We start from the raw sequence: 13,221 nt of genomic DNA, 5'->3' as shown, positions 1-13,221 counted from the left end.
TCCTGTTATTTGTGGCAATTCTTTGGGGGCATTCTTGTGGTGGGGAAGTAGCAATATCTTGAGTAAGTTTCTTCACAACCCCAACCATGGTGCTTTAATAAATAAATAAAAAACAAACAAACCATTGGCCAGATGTCCCCAACTTTTCAGAGCCATGGATACAGCTGGAATTTTCAAAAGTGCCATGAGCACTACCACAAAATGGCTGCCATGGGAGACACCCCCAGTCACAATTTCTTGGGAGTATCCCCTGCTTGGTTATGCTCTGTGTATGTGTGTTTCTTGAACACTAAAAGGAAGGGAGGCAAGCCAGAAGGAAGAAAAACAAACACACAGGGCTGGGAAAACAAATACTGACTCCCCAGGAAGAGTGGGAGAAGCCACCACCCCCAAGAGGAGGGGGGGACACTGGAGAAGGATGATGAACATAAACAGAAGAGAGTGGGGAACCTAACGATCTACCCCTTGAGGGCAGGGAAAAACAAAAACATATAAAGAAACCCAGAGAGAAGGGTAGGAAACAAAGCAAAAAAGGCTTCACAGGGGCTGGGTGAGGCTTTCATATGAGTACTTCATTGGGGACATCAGCCCTAGGCCTTCTCTCTTCACCTGCCCACATGTAATAGGCCCAATCTGCACTATGTACCCTATTTAAAACAGTATCATAGCACTTGAAACAGAATCAGACCAGAATCCTGGGAAATGCAATTTGTTAAGGATGCTGTGAGTTGTTAGGCAACTCTTATTCCCCTCACAGAGCTACAATTCTCAAAGTTCCCTGGAAAGAGGGATTGATTGTTAAGGCACTTTGGGACCTTCCATGCCAGCAAGACTGCACTACTAAATGTGCTTTACTGTGTTAGGATACAGGTATAAAGAGAATAAAAGACACTTCTCCGCTTGACATGCTGGTCTCATAAGCATCTCACCAAGCTGATATCTGGCAATTTCTATCAGTACGGTACATTATATGACCGTGGGAGGCCCATTTGCATCTTCGTCTAAGGTGTGTGCAGCTGGCCCATCCTTGTTATGCTATTGACAGTTCGCCCTGCTCTGTTGTAATTACGGCAACAGTAACAATGGAAGTGGCATGGATTTTCCTTTTTGTCTTCATTTATCTGTATGAATTAAATGTATTACACAGTCTTGGAAAGTCCACCTTGCATTTCTATTTAGGTGTGTGCCCAATTGACCCAACCTAGTTCTGCTGATAACTTGCCCTGCTGTGTTGTAATTTATGCACTGTGGTCTAAACCACTGAGCCTAGGGCTTGCCGATCAGAAGGTCGGCGGTTCGAATCCCCGTGACGGGGTGAGCTCCCGTTGCTCGGTCCCTGCTCCTGCCCACCTAGCAGTTCGAAAGCACGTCAAAGTGCAAGTAGATAAATAGGTACTGCTCCAGTGGGAAGGTAAACAGTGTTTCCGTGTGCTGCTCTGGTTCGCCAGAAGCTGCTTAGTCATGCTGGCCACATGACCCGGAAGCCGTCTGCAGACAAATGCCGGTTCCCTCGGCCTATAGAGCAAGATGAGCGCCACAACCCCAGAGTCGTCCGCGACTGGACCTAACGGTCAGGGGTACCTTTACCTTTACCTTTAACTGTGAAAATGGGCATGGGTTTTCATAATCATCCATTTATTCATGTGCCACTTTCTCCCCAGATTGTGCCCAAAGCAGCTTATAACATGCCAAACTTAAAACCACACACACACACACCTGGCAATAGTACTTTAAATCGAAGCCTAGGGAAAATATGCAAGTTTGTTGTGCAGTGATGTACTGTGAGAAATGGGGAGAGGAATGTGTCCTTTTTCTGACCTGAAAACAAGACTTGGGTGAATTTCAAGCCTTGGAGCCTTGGGGAAACTGTTTATGGATGTTTAGAATAAATAAAATCCCTCCTAGATCAGGATCTGTTTGCACCACAGCCTCACTGCCACAGTTTCTAAAGCTACCCCTGAGGGTACATTTTCTTTATGTCTGTCATCAAATAAAACTAGGGAAGTTATGTATTTAGAAACAAAGCTGGGGAGTCATTAATAAGGCTCTAGGTTACAAGGAACTCTTTATGGTTCTTTCTCTATTTGGATTGATGAGGACATTGCTTGAGAGCCATTTTTCTTCAGCATCAATTTCCTTCCCTTGGTGTGAATGATTGTTTGTCTGCTGACAGCTGGCAGTGTGATCAGCACACAAACTGTTCATAAATGTAACTGCTTTCAAGAGAGCTATTTGTACAGGCAGGAAAGCTTGACGTCTAATAGAAGAAACTAGTAGGCAGGGTATTTAGATTGTAAAATAAATCCGTAGCTGGTTAGAGATTGGCTGTAGCTTAGAATGGCTCACTCCCCTATTAGAAGCAGAAACTATGTGTGTTGTTTTGGCTTGGTTTGTTGGCGAGGAGCTTCTTCCTTGATACATTGGTAGTCTGTGCACCATCTCCGACTTCAGGTGCCAGATGTATTTTTGCTAATTATTCAGTAACCCAGGTAGTCAGGTATAAGCTGTAACCCATGATATTCCATGATAGTCATACTTGGTGTGGACCCATTGAAATTTAGGGGCATTAATTTCAGTGGATCTATTTTGAGTATGCTTAACACTGAATATCAACATAGGAAAGCAAAACTCCAAATTCTGTTTCCAGGCAATCCATTTTCTGTGCATTCACACGTGTGTACGCACACACACAAAGTAAAATGCCATGCCTCACAATAATTATGCAAATTGAGCCTAACATGAACCCTTTTGCTTTCTTTAGCTGCTAGTGGAAAAGAGAAAGGGGCTGTATGGAGCCATAATGACCACTCCCCGCTTAAAACGGGGGGCGCCCTTTGCGTGGATGTGTGCAGCCCCTAGATCTGGAGCGGCTCCATCAGCATAGGCTTGGCTTGCCTTCCCTCAGGTGGGATACCTGGAGGTCTCCGCCTACCTCAGTCAGTTGTCCAATCCCACCTGGGGGAAGCGTTGCCAAGGAGACCAGGCCAGGTAGGGGAGCGATTACCTGCCCACACAATAGAGGGAGGACCTTACCTGGGAATCCTCACTTGGCTCCAGAGCTTCTCCCACCCTACCCACCCTCAGTTAATGTCTTATTTTGCAGGTTAAGTTTTCTTCACAGGTTTTGCAGGTTAACTTTTCTTCACAGGTATGCGGGCACTGCTACGTCAAGGTCGCTGTTAAAGGGCCGGAAAGGAATTTCCCTGCATTGGCAGGTTTCGCCTTTCCCGTAGCAAAACGTCACAACTTTGGCGGTATCAGGCCTTGGGTGGAATCCTTTAGTCCATCTTCCTCTTTGCGACGGCGATACCAGGGTTCCCCGTTAAAGGGGTTTCTGAAGGGAGGCTTTGACCGTATGCCGAAAGGTCATCATTGCTCTCCCCTGCGGCGGCGGCGTAACAGAGGCGGCTATCTCTGCTTGAACATATGTTCTCCAGAGCCGGCCCATCCCCCCCACACACACTGGATAACCCTGATGCTCCCTAGGTCCCGGCTGGGGAGGGAGAACACCCAATGCCTGAGCCAAGGTCTACCCACATTTGAAATTTAATAAAGTTGTGACCAATTTAATCCCATAGCACGTTGTCTTGAGTCGTTATTCCACATAACAGGGGGGACCGCTCAGGATCTGGGGACTCCGCCTGTCCACGCAAAATATTTTCTTCAGAGCCACAAGCTGGATATAGACAAGCTACAGGCTTGTATAAGTGTTTGCAAGCAATATTCCCTGTTGAGTATGAATAGAATACTAACACCTAAAAATGGCCCATTTAATAGGTGGCTACAATAATCCCCAATTGAGTGTTGTGTATGTTGGGCAGGCTATAATGAATAGGTGTGCGAGTTTCAGTCATGTGACAACAAATGCAGCAAAAGTCATAAATGAATCACGATTGGTGAAACACACCTTTGACTGCTGAAGAAGATGGGACATTTTAAAACTCTTTATTTGAGAAGCATGTTCTTACTGAGGCATGTTTGTTGAGGCAGTTTATCTCAGCCAAATATCATATAAAGGCAGCTTTGCACTTTATATGGTGTACGCTCAAGCTTTTAAAGTGTGCTCCTAAAATGTAAAGACATGTATCATAGTGGCAGGCAATAGCACTTTGGCAGGGTGGCTCTGCTTTTCTTACCTCCCATGGTGAGGGGGGTGCTCTGACTGGAGAGTTACCTCAGCTTTGTGACAGGGGAGAGAAAGGTTAAGCCTCTCTTCCTCCTGTGCTGTGTTCCCAGTGAAAATTGCCATTAGTGTTATGGCAGTTGGTTTAAGTTTTTCTGCTGTGCTTGTAAGTCTCTTTGAGTGAATTGCCATAATAATGATAACAAGCAGAGCTTTTCTTCTAGAAAAAGAATGGTGCAGTCAAACCTCGGTTTCCAAACACTTCCGTTATCGTACGTTTCGGCTCCCAAACGCCAAAAACCCGGAAGTAGATGTTCCGGTTTTTGAACGTTTTTCAGAAGCTGAACATCCGATGGAGCTTCCGCTTGAGTGCAGAAAGCTCTTGCAACCAATCAGAAGCTGTGCCTCGGTTGTTGAACATTTTGGAAGCCGAAAAGATTACGTTCGACAACCGAGGTTTGACTGTACCTTGCGTACCCCCAGAAAAAAGCACTGAGAATAATAATATTAAAGGGAACAAACACTTCCTGAGACACATTTAACATAACATACAGTTAGACCCCTAGCTGTATCAGAGACACCAATAATAGTTCACCAATGGTTTTGCAAATCCCAGTTTATATTTTACACACGGCAGACACAGGCAACTTAACAGCCTGGAAATCATACCTGTTACAATGGATGTGCCACCCACTTCTCCACACTAGTCTGATTATTTCCACCCCATCTTATAACACACCCTTCATTATAATTTGTGACCTAAATTAAAGCAGTTACTCTAACAGAGGCTTTTCTAGGGCCTTGGACCATTAATATTTCCTCAGGCCTCTGAAAATGCCTTGCATAACACATTCTGAACTCAATTGTCTCCTTTGCATCACTTTAGCTTGAAGCTTTGTGATGATACCTACTTGTGAAAGGTCTTTTCTGACTGAACGCTTTGGGATGCAAGTAATTTTGTCAGGATGAAAATTCACTGAAAACAATTTCAGAACAAGGTGAGTTAAGACTGTAATAACATTATCTAATTGAAAATCCCTTTAAGGCCTTTGAGACCATATTATAATAACCTGGCTGATTAATTTATAGGCAGCAGAGATTTGGAACATAGAGCACAGCTGGACACTGGCCAGTCTGATGTGGTCAAAATCAGCTAATGAGAGAGTTTCAGTCTGGTAACTGAGATACTTAATGAAAGTGGGATGTGAAAATGGAAATTAATTATTTCTTGTAGTTAAAAGGACAATCTTTGAAGTTAGTATACCTATGGCAGGCAACTTAGTGTGACACTTCACAAATCAAACAACCCAGAAGAGGAACTTTAGAAAACTAAAATTCATTAACACTTTAAACCAGCACTTTTAAAAAAAATGTAAGTTTTTTAACTATTTTAAACTGTGTTCTAAATTACTGTCCTGGGACCTTAGGATGAAGAGCAAGTAATAAAACATCATCATCATCATCAACAACAACAACAACAACAACAGCAACAGCAACAACAGTATAACGAACAAGTGTTTTTCTTTTTCTTTTTCCTTGTGGTCTCCTTTTAGGTATATATAAGATCCAACAAGCAGGTACTTCTTGAATCCTCTGAAGAGTTATTGTTCAGCTCTTGCTTTGCTTGTTTGCTATCTAAATAAAATTGTAGGGAATGTATATGAAGGCTGGCTAATTATTTCATTGAAATTTGACTCCAGTGCCAAGATTAACACCCTCTTCTTACAAAACCCATTGCGAGTACTCCTGAGTACAGGTAGAGACAGATTTCATCAGAGAAGCAGACTGGTATCTGGTCTTCAAAACTTGTCAACTACTTCTAGCCCTTGTTTCATTTGTCTTTGGGGCTCTTCCACAGTTACATTGGCCCAGTCACTTTTCCCTGGGGAAACTGGCAGTTTACCACTGAACAGATCAAACAGCAATCGGGTTTTCTGTGGATTGCCGGTTGTTCCAATTTAGTGACAAAGAGTGTGCTTTTCAGGTGAAAGCTGTGTGGCAAATGCAATACTACTCAGACTCATGACTAGAAAGCATTGGACAAGCAGAAAAGACCCCTACTTTCTAGCCATGGAAGAAGCGAAAGTATGGATGAACCAGGGCTGGATTTAGGTTTGATGAAGCCCTAAGCTACTGAAGGCAATGGGCAGGGGCCCTTTATATGTCCTTTGTCAACAACAAATTGTCACTGTTTTTTTTGTTGAATATATGCCATATGGTAATTTATGGACCTAATAGGTATCTAAAGCCATTTGCACATAACAAAATATATATTTTATCAAAGTAATTGTTGAACTGAAATACAATTAAGAAGAAGTATTTGGGGGGGGGCAAGGGAGTGGGGCCCTAGGCCATAGCTTTTTTAGCTTATACGTAAATCCAGCCCTGGGATGAACCCTACGTCAGAGCTATCTCCAAAGTTGCAGGGACCTTTAATGAAGACACCAGGGCCTGGAGGCAGAAGTGGGAACAAATGGGAAGAATGCAAATGTCATTAATAGGTCAAACCAAGAACCCATCTAATCCAGAACTCTTATTTTCAACAGTGACCATTCCCAAACAAGGATAGTTTGTTGTTGTTTAGTCATGTCCGACTCTTCATGAGCCCATGGACCAGAGCACGCCAGGCACTCCTGTCTTCCACTGCCTCCCGCAGTTTGGTCAAACTCATGCTGGTAGCTTCAAGAACACTATCCAACCATCTCGTCCTCTGTCGTCCCCTTCTCCTTGTGCCCTCAATCTTTCCCAACATCAGGGTCTTTTCCAGGGAGTCTTCTCTTCTCATGAGGTGGCCAAAGTATTGGAGCCTCAGCTTCACAAGGGATAGTTGGTGCCTCTATATTATAAGAACCAATCCACCCTTTTACCTCCTTACCAATTAATTTCTCCTTTAATTACATTTGCTCCAGAGGTTCATTCCTCCCCCTCCCCCTGGAAAAAAAGTATAAATTCTCCCTAACTCTCAGCTACTTAATTGCCACCTCTGATTTTCCCCCAACAAGAGAGACAAGTCTCATGTTTTCGTGCTCATTTCAGCTTCCTCTCACTCCCCTTATTTCAGTCTTATATATTTATTAAACACCTAATAAAAATTCTAACTTATGTACAGAAAATAATATAATGTAATTATCAGTAAGACAGATAAAATCAGCAAAAATTTAAAGACAAGCATAAATAACTATGACTATGACTGGGGAGGCTTGCTGAAGTAAAAAAGGAAGTCTTTAGCAAGATTCTAAAACAGTTTGATGAGAGGTCCTGCCTAATGTTATTATTCCACATAAATGAATGATGAACCATCTCAATTTTTCACTCAGTTCAATGTCACGCCTAGCCAGCTTTTCCTGTCTTCCTTTGCCATTATTATTATTATTATTTGTACACTGCTCATCTGACTGGGTTGCCCTTCAGTTCAGACGCATCTCAGTATTTTTGGCCAGCTCTGCCTCCAGCTTAAGGAGGTGGGGAAACAAGAATGTGTAATTTAAAATGCAAAACACTGATTTATTTCGCTTGGATGTGCATCCTGATATTTTCATTGCTTTTATTGATCTTTCTCAAGACAGCAGGCTGCCTGCACTTTGTGCAGCCTGGCTGAGCACCTCAAACTGCTCATAGGGAGAGCATGAAGGTGATGGCTATCCTCTCTGTCTCAGCTTCCTGCTTCCAATACTACCTCCCCAAACATGAATGTTCCATTGGGTTATAATGAGTAGTAGCCACTCCTGGCAATAACATAATAGCAGGAAGCAATGAAACAGCACCAAGTCTTCAGAATTGGTAGTACTGGTGGTTTCAGACCCTTTCATTTCCACATTCAGCGTAGCAGTTTTTTAAGGAGGAGACTACAATTTCTCAGGGGAGAAAAACATAACCTCCACCACCACTTTGTGACCAAGGGGGCAGTGTGTTGGGAGGCTCAGACACTTCACAGTGACCAGAGGAAGACCTCGAGCACACCACAGCCCCCATGGGCACCAGGTTGGCAACCTCTGGCTTACATGGTGTAGAGGTTAAAGGACATGCCTTTGCTTGCAGTTTCAATGCTTTTTTGGCACATAAGTCATTTTGTAAGTGACTTCAGTGCTTAAACTGAAGTAGATTTTTAAATTATTATTTTAGAATTAGACCATTAACTGGATTCAAGAACTGCTTGCTGCTTTGCGCTTTCTTCTAGGTTTTTTCCCCTCCACAAGTTGTGATCACTTCCAGCACTGAGGAAGCATGCAGTTTGTTAGACTTTGATCTAATAAACAACTATATGTATATTTCATTCCACAGCATGCCAGATATCCTTTCCCCTGGTTTTCATATTGTAACATTTCGACATCTGCTGTGACTCAGTTCACTGTATGTTGGCATCAACTTCCCACTCTGTTTGTATGAAATGATCTCTGTATGGATATCACAAAAACCCCTGTATGCATTTTAACAACAAAACTGTGATTTATTCCAAACAGTTAAACAGTTTGTTCTTTCTCTTCTCAAAGTATTTTTATTGTACTTGTTAGCCTATGCAATTTGTTCTTGGAAACACAATATTTGAAATTCAGGCAGCCAGTACATTAACTTGAGATGTTCATTTGCTGCCCTTAAGCTTCACTAGCAAGAAATGCATTTGCTCCCAAACTGGAATTGGTTTTCAGCCCTTGTTATGTGTTTTTCTTTCAGGCAATTCCATAGGTGAAAATGGCTCTGTCAGTAGACTCTGCTTGGTATCGCTGGCAGTCTCGGTGGTCCGTAGAAGAGGTCTCCCAGACTCAGTTGGAATCAGCACCTCTGTTGTCAGCTGACAAAGAGAGGCAGAAATACATCTTGGACAAATGGAGAGTTGTATTTCCCAGTAATGAGAGATTTCAGAAAGAATCAGAGAAAGTCTGTCGTGTTTATTCTGGAAATGGGATACGGACCACCAAGTACACTTTGCTGACTTTTATACCTCAAAATCTCTTTGAGCAGTTTCACAGGTATTTCTATACACACCACAACTATATAGATAAAAAGGTTTTGCATATATTTTCAGGGATGGAAAGGCATTCAGAAGAAATGCTAGAATGGTAAAGCAAAGCAAAAAGTGTTAGATGGAGTAGTTTGATTTAAAAAGCCTAACCTACGGTAGTTAAATCTGAAAACTCAATCAGTGTAGTGCACTGTAGAATTTAACAGAAAACTTTCCAATTCTCATAGGGTGCAGCCAGGTTAGCTTGGGAAAAATACACAAAATATACCATATTTGATACGGCCAAACACCTACAACATTAAAAAACAATAGAGTCCCATGGCAACCTAAATGTATTGTGGCAAAGACTACAGTCCACTATGTCAAATGTTTAATACCAATCAGTTACAACAACAGCAAAAACTATACTCATCCATAATTTAACCCTGGATGAAGATCCTTGTCTGGCATATATTACAGAGATATGGTTGGATGAAGCAGGAGTTCCGTTCCTATCACAGCAATGGACAGTTAGTTTCCTAATACACCACTAATGAAGAATTTGCAGATGGAGGTCTAGTCACATGGATAAATAGAAATTTGGTTTCTGTCATCATGTTCCCCTAGTATATGAATATATAGTATATAAAAATATGGTGACAGACCACATATGTAGCATGTGTGTTGTGGGTTTTGGGATCTAGGAATGGGTTGGGATTTCTACTTAGTGCACTGCGTGGCAAATTCCGTAAATTAGCTTACTGAGGTGATATAGAATTAGTGTTGAGATCTTTCTGATGGGGTAAAACCCTGTATTTCATGGCTGCCATGATAACCAAGAGACTAACCCAATATATTAAAGTAAAGGGACCCCTGACTGTTAGGTCCAGTCGCAGACGACTCTGGGGTTGCGGCGCTCATCTCACTTTAGTGGCCGAGGGAGCAAGCGTATAGCTTTCAGGTCATGTGGCAAGGATGACTAAGCCACTTCTGGCGAACCAGAGCAGCACACAGAAATGCTGTTTACCTTCGTGCCAAAGTGGTACCTATTTATCTATTTGCACTGTGTGCTTTCGAACTGGCAGGTTGGCAGGAGGAGGGACTGAGCAACGGGAGCTCACCCAGTCGCGGGGATTCAAACATCTGACCTTCTGATCGGCAAGCCCTAGGCTCTGTGGTTTAACCCACAGCACCACCTGCATCCCCACCCAATACTATACTAGCCCACATATACTTCAGATCATGGTCTCAACTTGATTTTCTATTTTGATTGAACAAGGAGTGGCCTCATATGGGGAGATTAAGTATCTCCTTTGTCCTTAGCAGACCATTCTTTAGCGAAGCCCAGCAGCTTGCAGCCTTTGAGGGGGTGAGCATCTCAAGAAGCTGATTGATCCAAGTAGTGCAGGGGTCAGCAAACTTTTTCAGCAGGGGGTTCGTCCACTGTCCCTCAGACCTTGTGGGGGGGCTGGACAATTTTTTTGGGGGGGGCGGATGAACCAATTCCTATGCCCCACAAATAACCCAGAGATGCATTTTAAATAAAAGCACACATTCTACTCATGTAAAAACACCAGGCAGGCCCCACAAATAACTCAGAGATGCATTTTTTAAAAAAGGGCACATTCTACTCATGTAAAAACATGCTGATTCCCAGACCATCCGTGGGCCGGATTTAGAAGGCGATTGGGCCAGATCTGTCCCCCGGGCCTTAGTTTGCCTACCCATGAATTCGTGTTTCAGAATTTTCCTGTTGTTGTTAACTACCCAAAAATAACCAAATTAGGAAGTGGAAATCAAGTGTAAAATTATCAACCTCTTTTAATAGGATACAATTTTTTTTAGGCTGGCCAATGTCTATTTCCTGTTCTTGGTGATCATCAACTGGTTCCCACAGCTAGAAGTCTTCCACAGGGAGATCACAATGCTACCTTTGGTTGCTGTGCTTTTAGTTATCGCAGTTAAAGATGGTGCTGAAGATTTTAAGAGATACAGGTTTGATCAGCAAATCAATTCATCCAAGACTAAAGCATACAATAGGTAAGCCTTCTTCTGCTTCATTAACTAATACTCCAGATCTCCATTCCAGCGCTCCGTTCCAGCCTTTTCAGTACTGGCCCCGACTTGGTGGAACGCTCTGTCACAAGAGACTAGGGCCCTGCAGGACTTGACATCTTTCCGCTGTTCCGCCTGGCCTTTGGTTTGGACTCAGTCTGACCCTTATGTTTTCCCTCCCCTTACGGTTTTGATTCATGGGCTACTTTTAAAATGAGATTGCATTTTAACCTGTATTTTAAATTGGTGGTTTTTTCCCTATTATGATTTTACTGTAATTTTACTGGTGTAAAGGGCCGAGGAGGGTGGGGTATAAATAAATTTTATTTTTATTTTTATTATTATTATTATTATTATTACAATTAAATAACCAGCAATCATATTCTGTAGTAGGTGATTTCTGCTTTAAAATTCATGTTGAAATCCTCTTCTGGCTCTAGATGGCATCTTAAATATTTATTTTGGCAAACATATTAGAAAACCATTCTAGTGTTATTCTGGGATTACTTGAATTCCTGCCAGACTGCAACTACCAGTCTGCATGCTTCTACAGGAGACACATATCTCTACAGAGTTGTGTGTTTTTGTTGCTGTTGACAAAAGGGATATGTAACTTCCAACGCTCCTAGTGCCCACCAAGAATGCTCTTGTGCTCCTGCTTGCAGGAGGAATCTGCTTGGCCACTGTGAGAACAGGATGAACCATCATTCTGATCCAACAGGCTCTTCTTACGTTCTTATGGCCAAACAAAGCACTTAGGCACCAGGGAGGAATTCTGTTTCCTAGGGTATCTGATGCCTGTAACATCATTACAGCATTCCAACAAGTGGCACTTTGCATTTTAATGAGACACTACCTGATTTACACTTTGTGAACCAAAATGCAAACAGAAATGTTGCTATCCTTCAAAATTAATACTTTTCTGAATTTTGTGATGAAGTTATCCAGACAAAGAATGGGTGGTAGTCAACTATGTTTTACTCAGAATAAAGCCACTGAAATTAATGGACCTAAAGTAACCTTTCTCACTAATTTCAGTGGATCTAATTTAAGTAAAGCTGCACTGAATACCACCCATTGTGCATCTGTTAGAGGAAAATGTGCATAAAAGCACACATATTAGTGAAAGTAGTACACACACAAAATGCTTTTTATTAGGGGAAATGGCTTGCAAAACTGTATATTAGGCAAAATTGCATATGGAAATCTGTTTATTAGGAGAAAATTGCAATGAAACTCTGGTGAATTTTCATCAGGATCTCTTTTAAAAACCACAAATTGCTATGGAAATGTGGAAAACTGAATTTTAGATTGGAAAAAATGAAAAACTTAACTGAGACCCGTTTCGTCCATCCCTACTCACAATGTGGGGTTAGAAGACTTTCAGGAGGGTATTTGGGTTTTGCTGCATTCCCAAATATGTATTTGAGACTTGGGCTCAGTATTAACTTAGACACAATATTTTGTTTGAAATGGATTTTCTGACCCTAGTTCAAATCAAGCCACGTAGTATTTGCTTGTCACTAGATCTGTATATGTTTTTACAACTGCCAATGGGCATTGAGGAAGTGGAAACCTCTTTGTGGGGACTCCTTAAGAAGTTTTGGGCTGTAACTAGAACAGTCCTGTAACTGGAAGTGTGCCTCACATCAATAGCTAAGGAAGGAGGCATCAAGTTGCATTGTTCTATGCCTTTGGGGGGGGGGGTTTACAAGTGCTACAGTGCTTTGGCCCCTGCCCTCCTAACACCACACCACAGAAAGTTATTCATAAAATAAAGATGCAACCTGTTTTCAACAGCTCTTTTCTCCAGCTCCTCTTTCTCCTTTCCTGGTCCAGGCCCAACTGGACTATTTCATTTTTGGCTACAAGAAGGAAGCAGAATACAAGTGAATAACATTTCCAGAGGCTGGGAATCCTCATGGTGACAAGAAATACAATATATTAAGAAAAGTAAACACAAATATGCAAATGTTCTTTTTTGTGCAAATAATGCAGGCTGTGGAATTCATCTTTGGTCTGTGTGTAGTTTAGTTTTGTTGCATAGAATTTATTTGTGCAGAAATTTGATTGATTCTGAGCCCTGTATGCATGTGCACGCGCA

The 13,221-nt window shown here is 42.1% G+C and overlaps 1 protein-coding gene across 1 annotated transcript in view; it reads left to right on the top strand.

The window, feature by feature from the left end:
- The window catches only part of LOC310835180 (phospholipid-transporting ATPase VB-like), a 66,099-nt gene extending 53,230 nt beyond the window's left edge, over positions 1-12,869 (top strand). The window contains exons 3-6 of the mRNA XM_083719984.1: positions 5,010-5,121; positions 8,795-9,090; positions 10,908-11,102; positions 12,665-12,869. Of these exons, the coding sequence (XP_083576110.1) occupies positions 8,813-9,090; positions 10,908-11,102; positions 12,665-12,731 (540 nt within the window). The 5' untranslated portion in view covers positions 5,010-5,121; positions 8,795-8,812 and the 3' untranslated portion in view covers positions 12,732-12,869. The remainder of the gene's footprint in view (positions 1-5,009; positions 5,122-8,794; positions 9,091-10,907; positions 11,103-12,664) is intronic.
- Positions 12,870-13,221: the final 352 nt, after the last annotated feature.

This window comes from Podarcis gaigeae (assembly GCF_964106915.1).
Source record: "Podarcis gaigeae genome assembly, chromosome: 2".
Taxonomy (NCBI): Eukaryota; Metazoa; Chordata; class Lepidosauria; order Squamata; family Lacertidae; genus Podarcis; species Podarcis gaigeae.
This window is presented reverse-complemented; position numbering and strand designations above follow the sequence as displayed.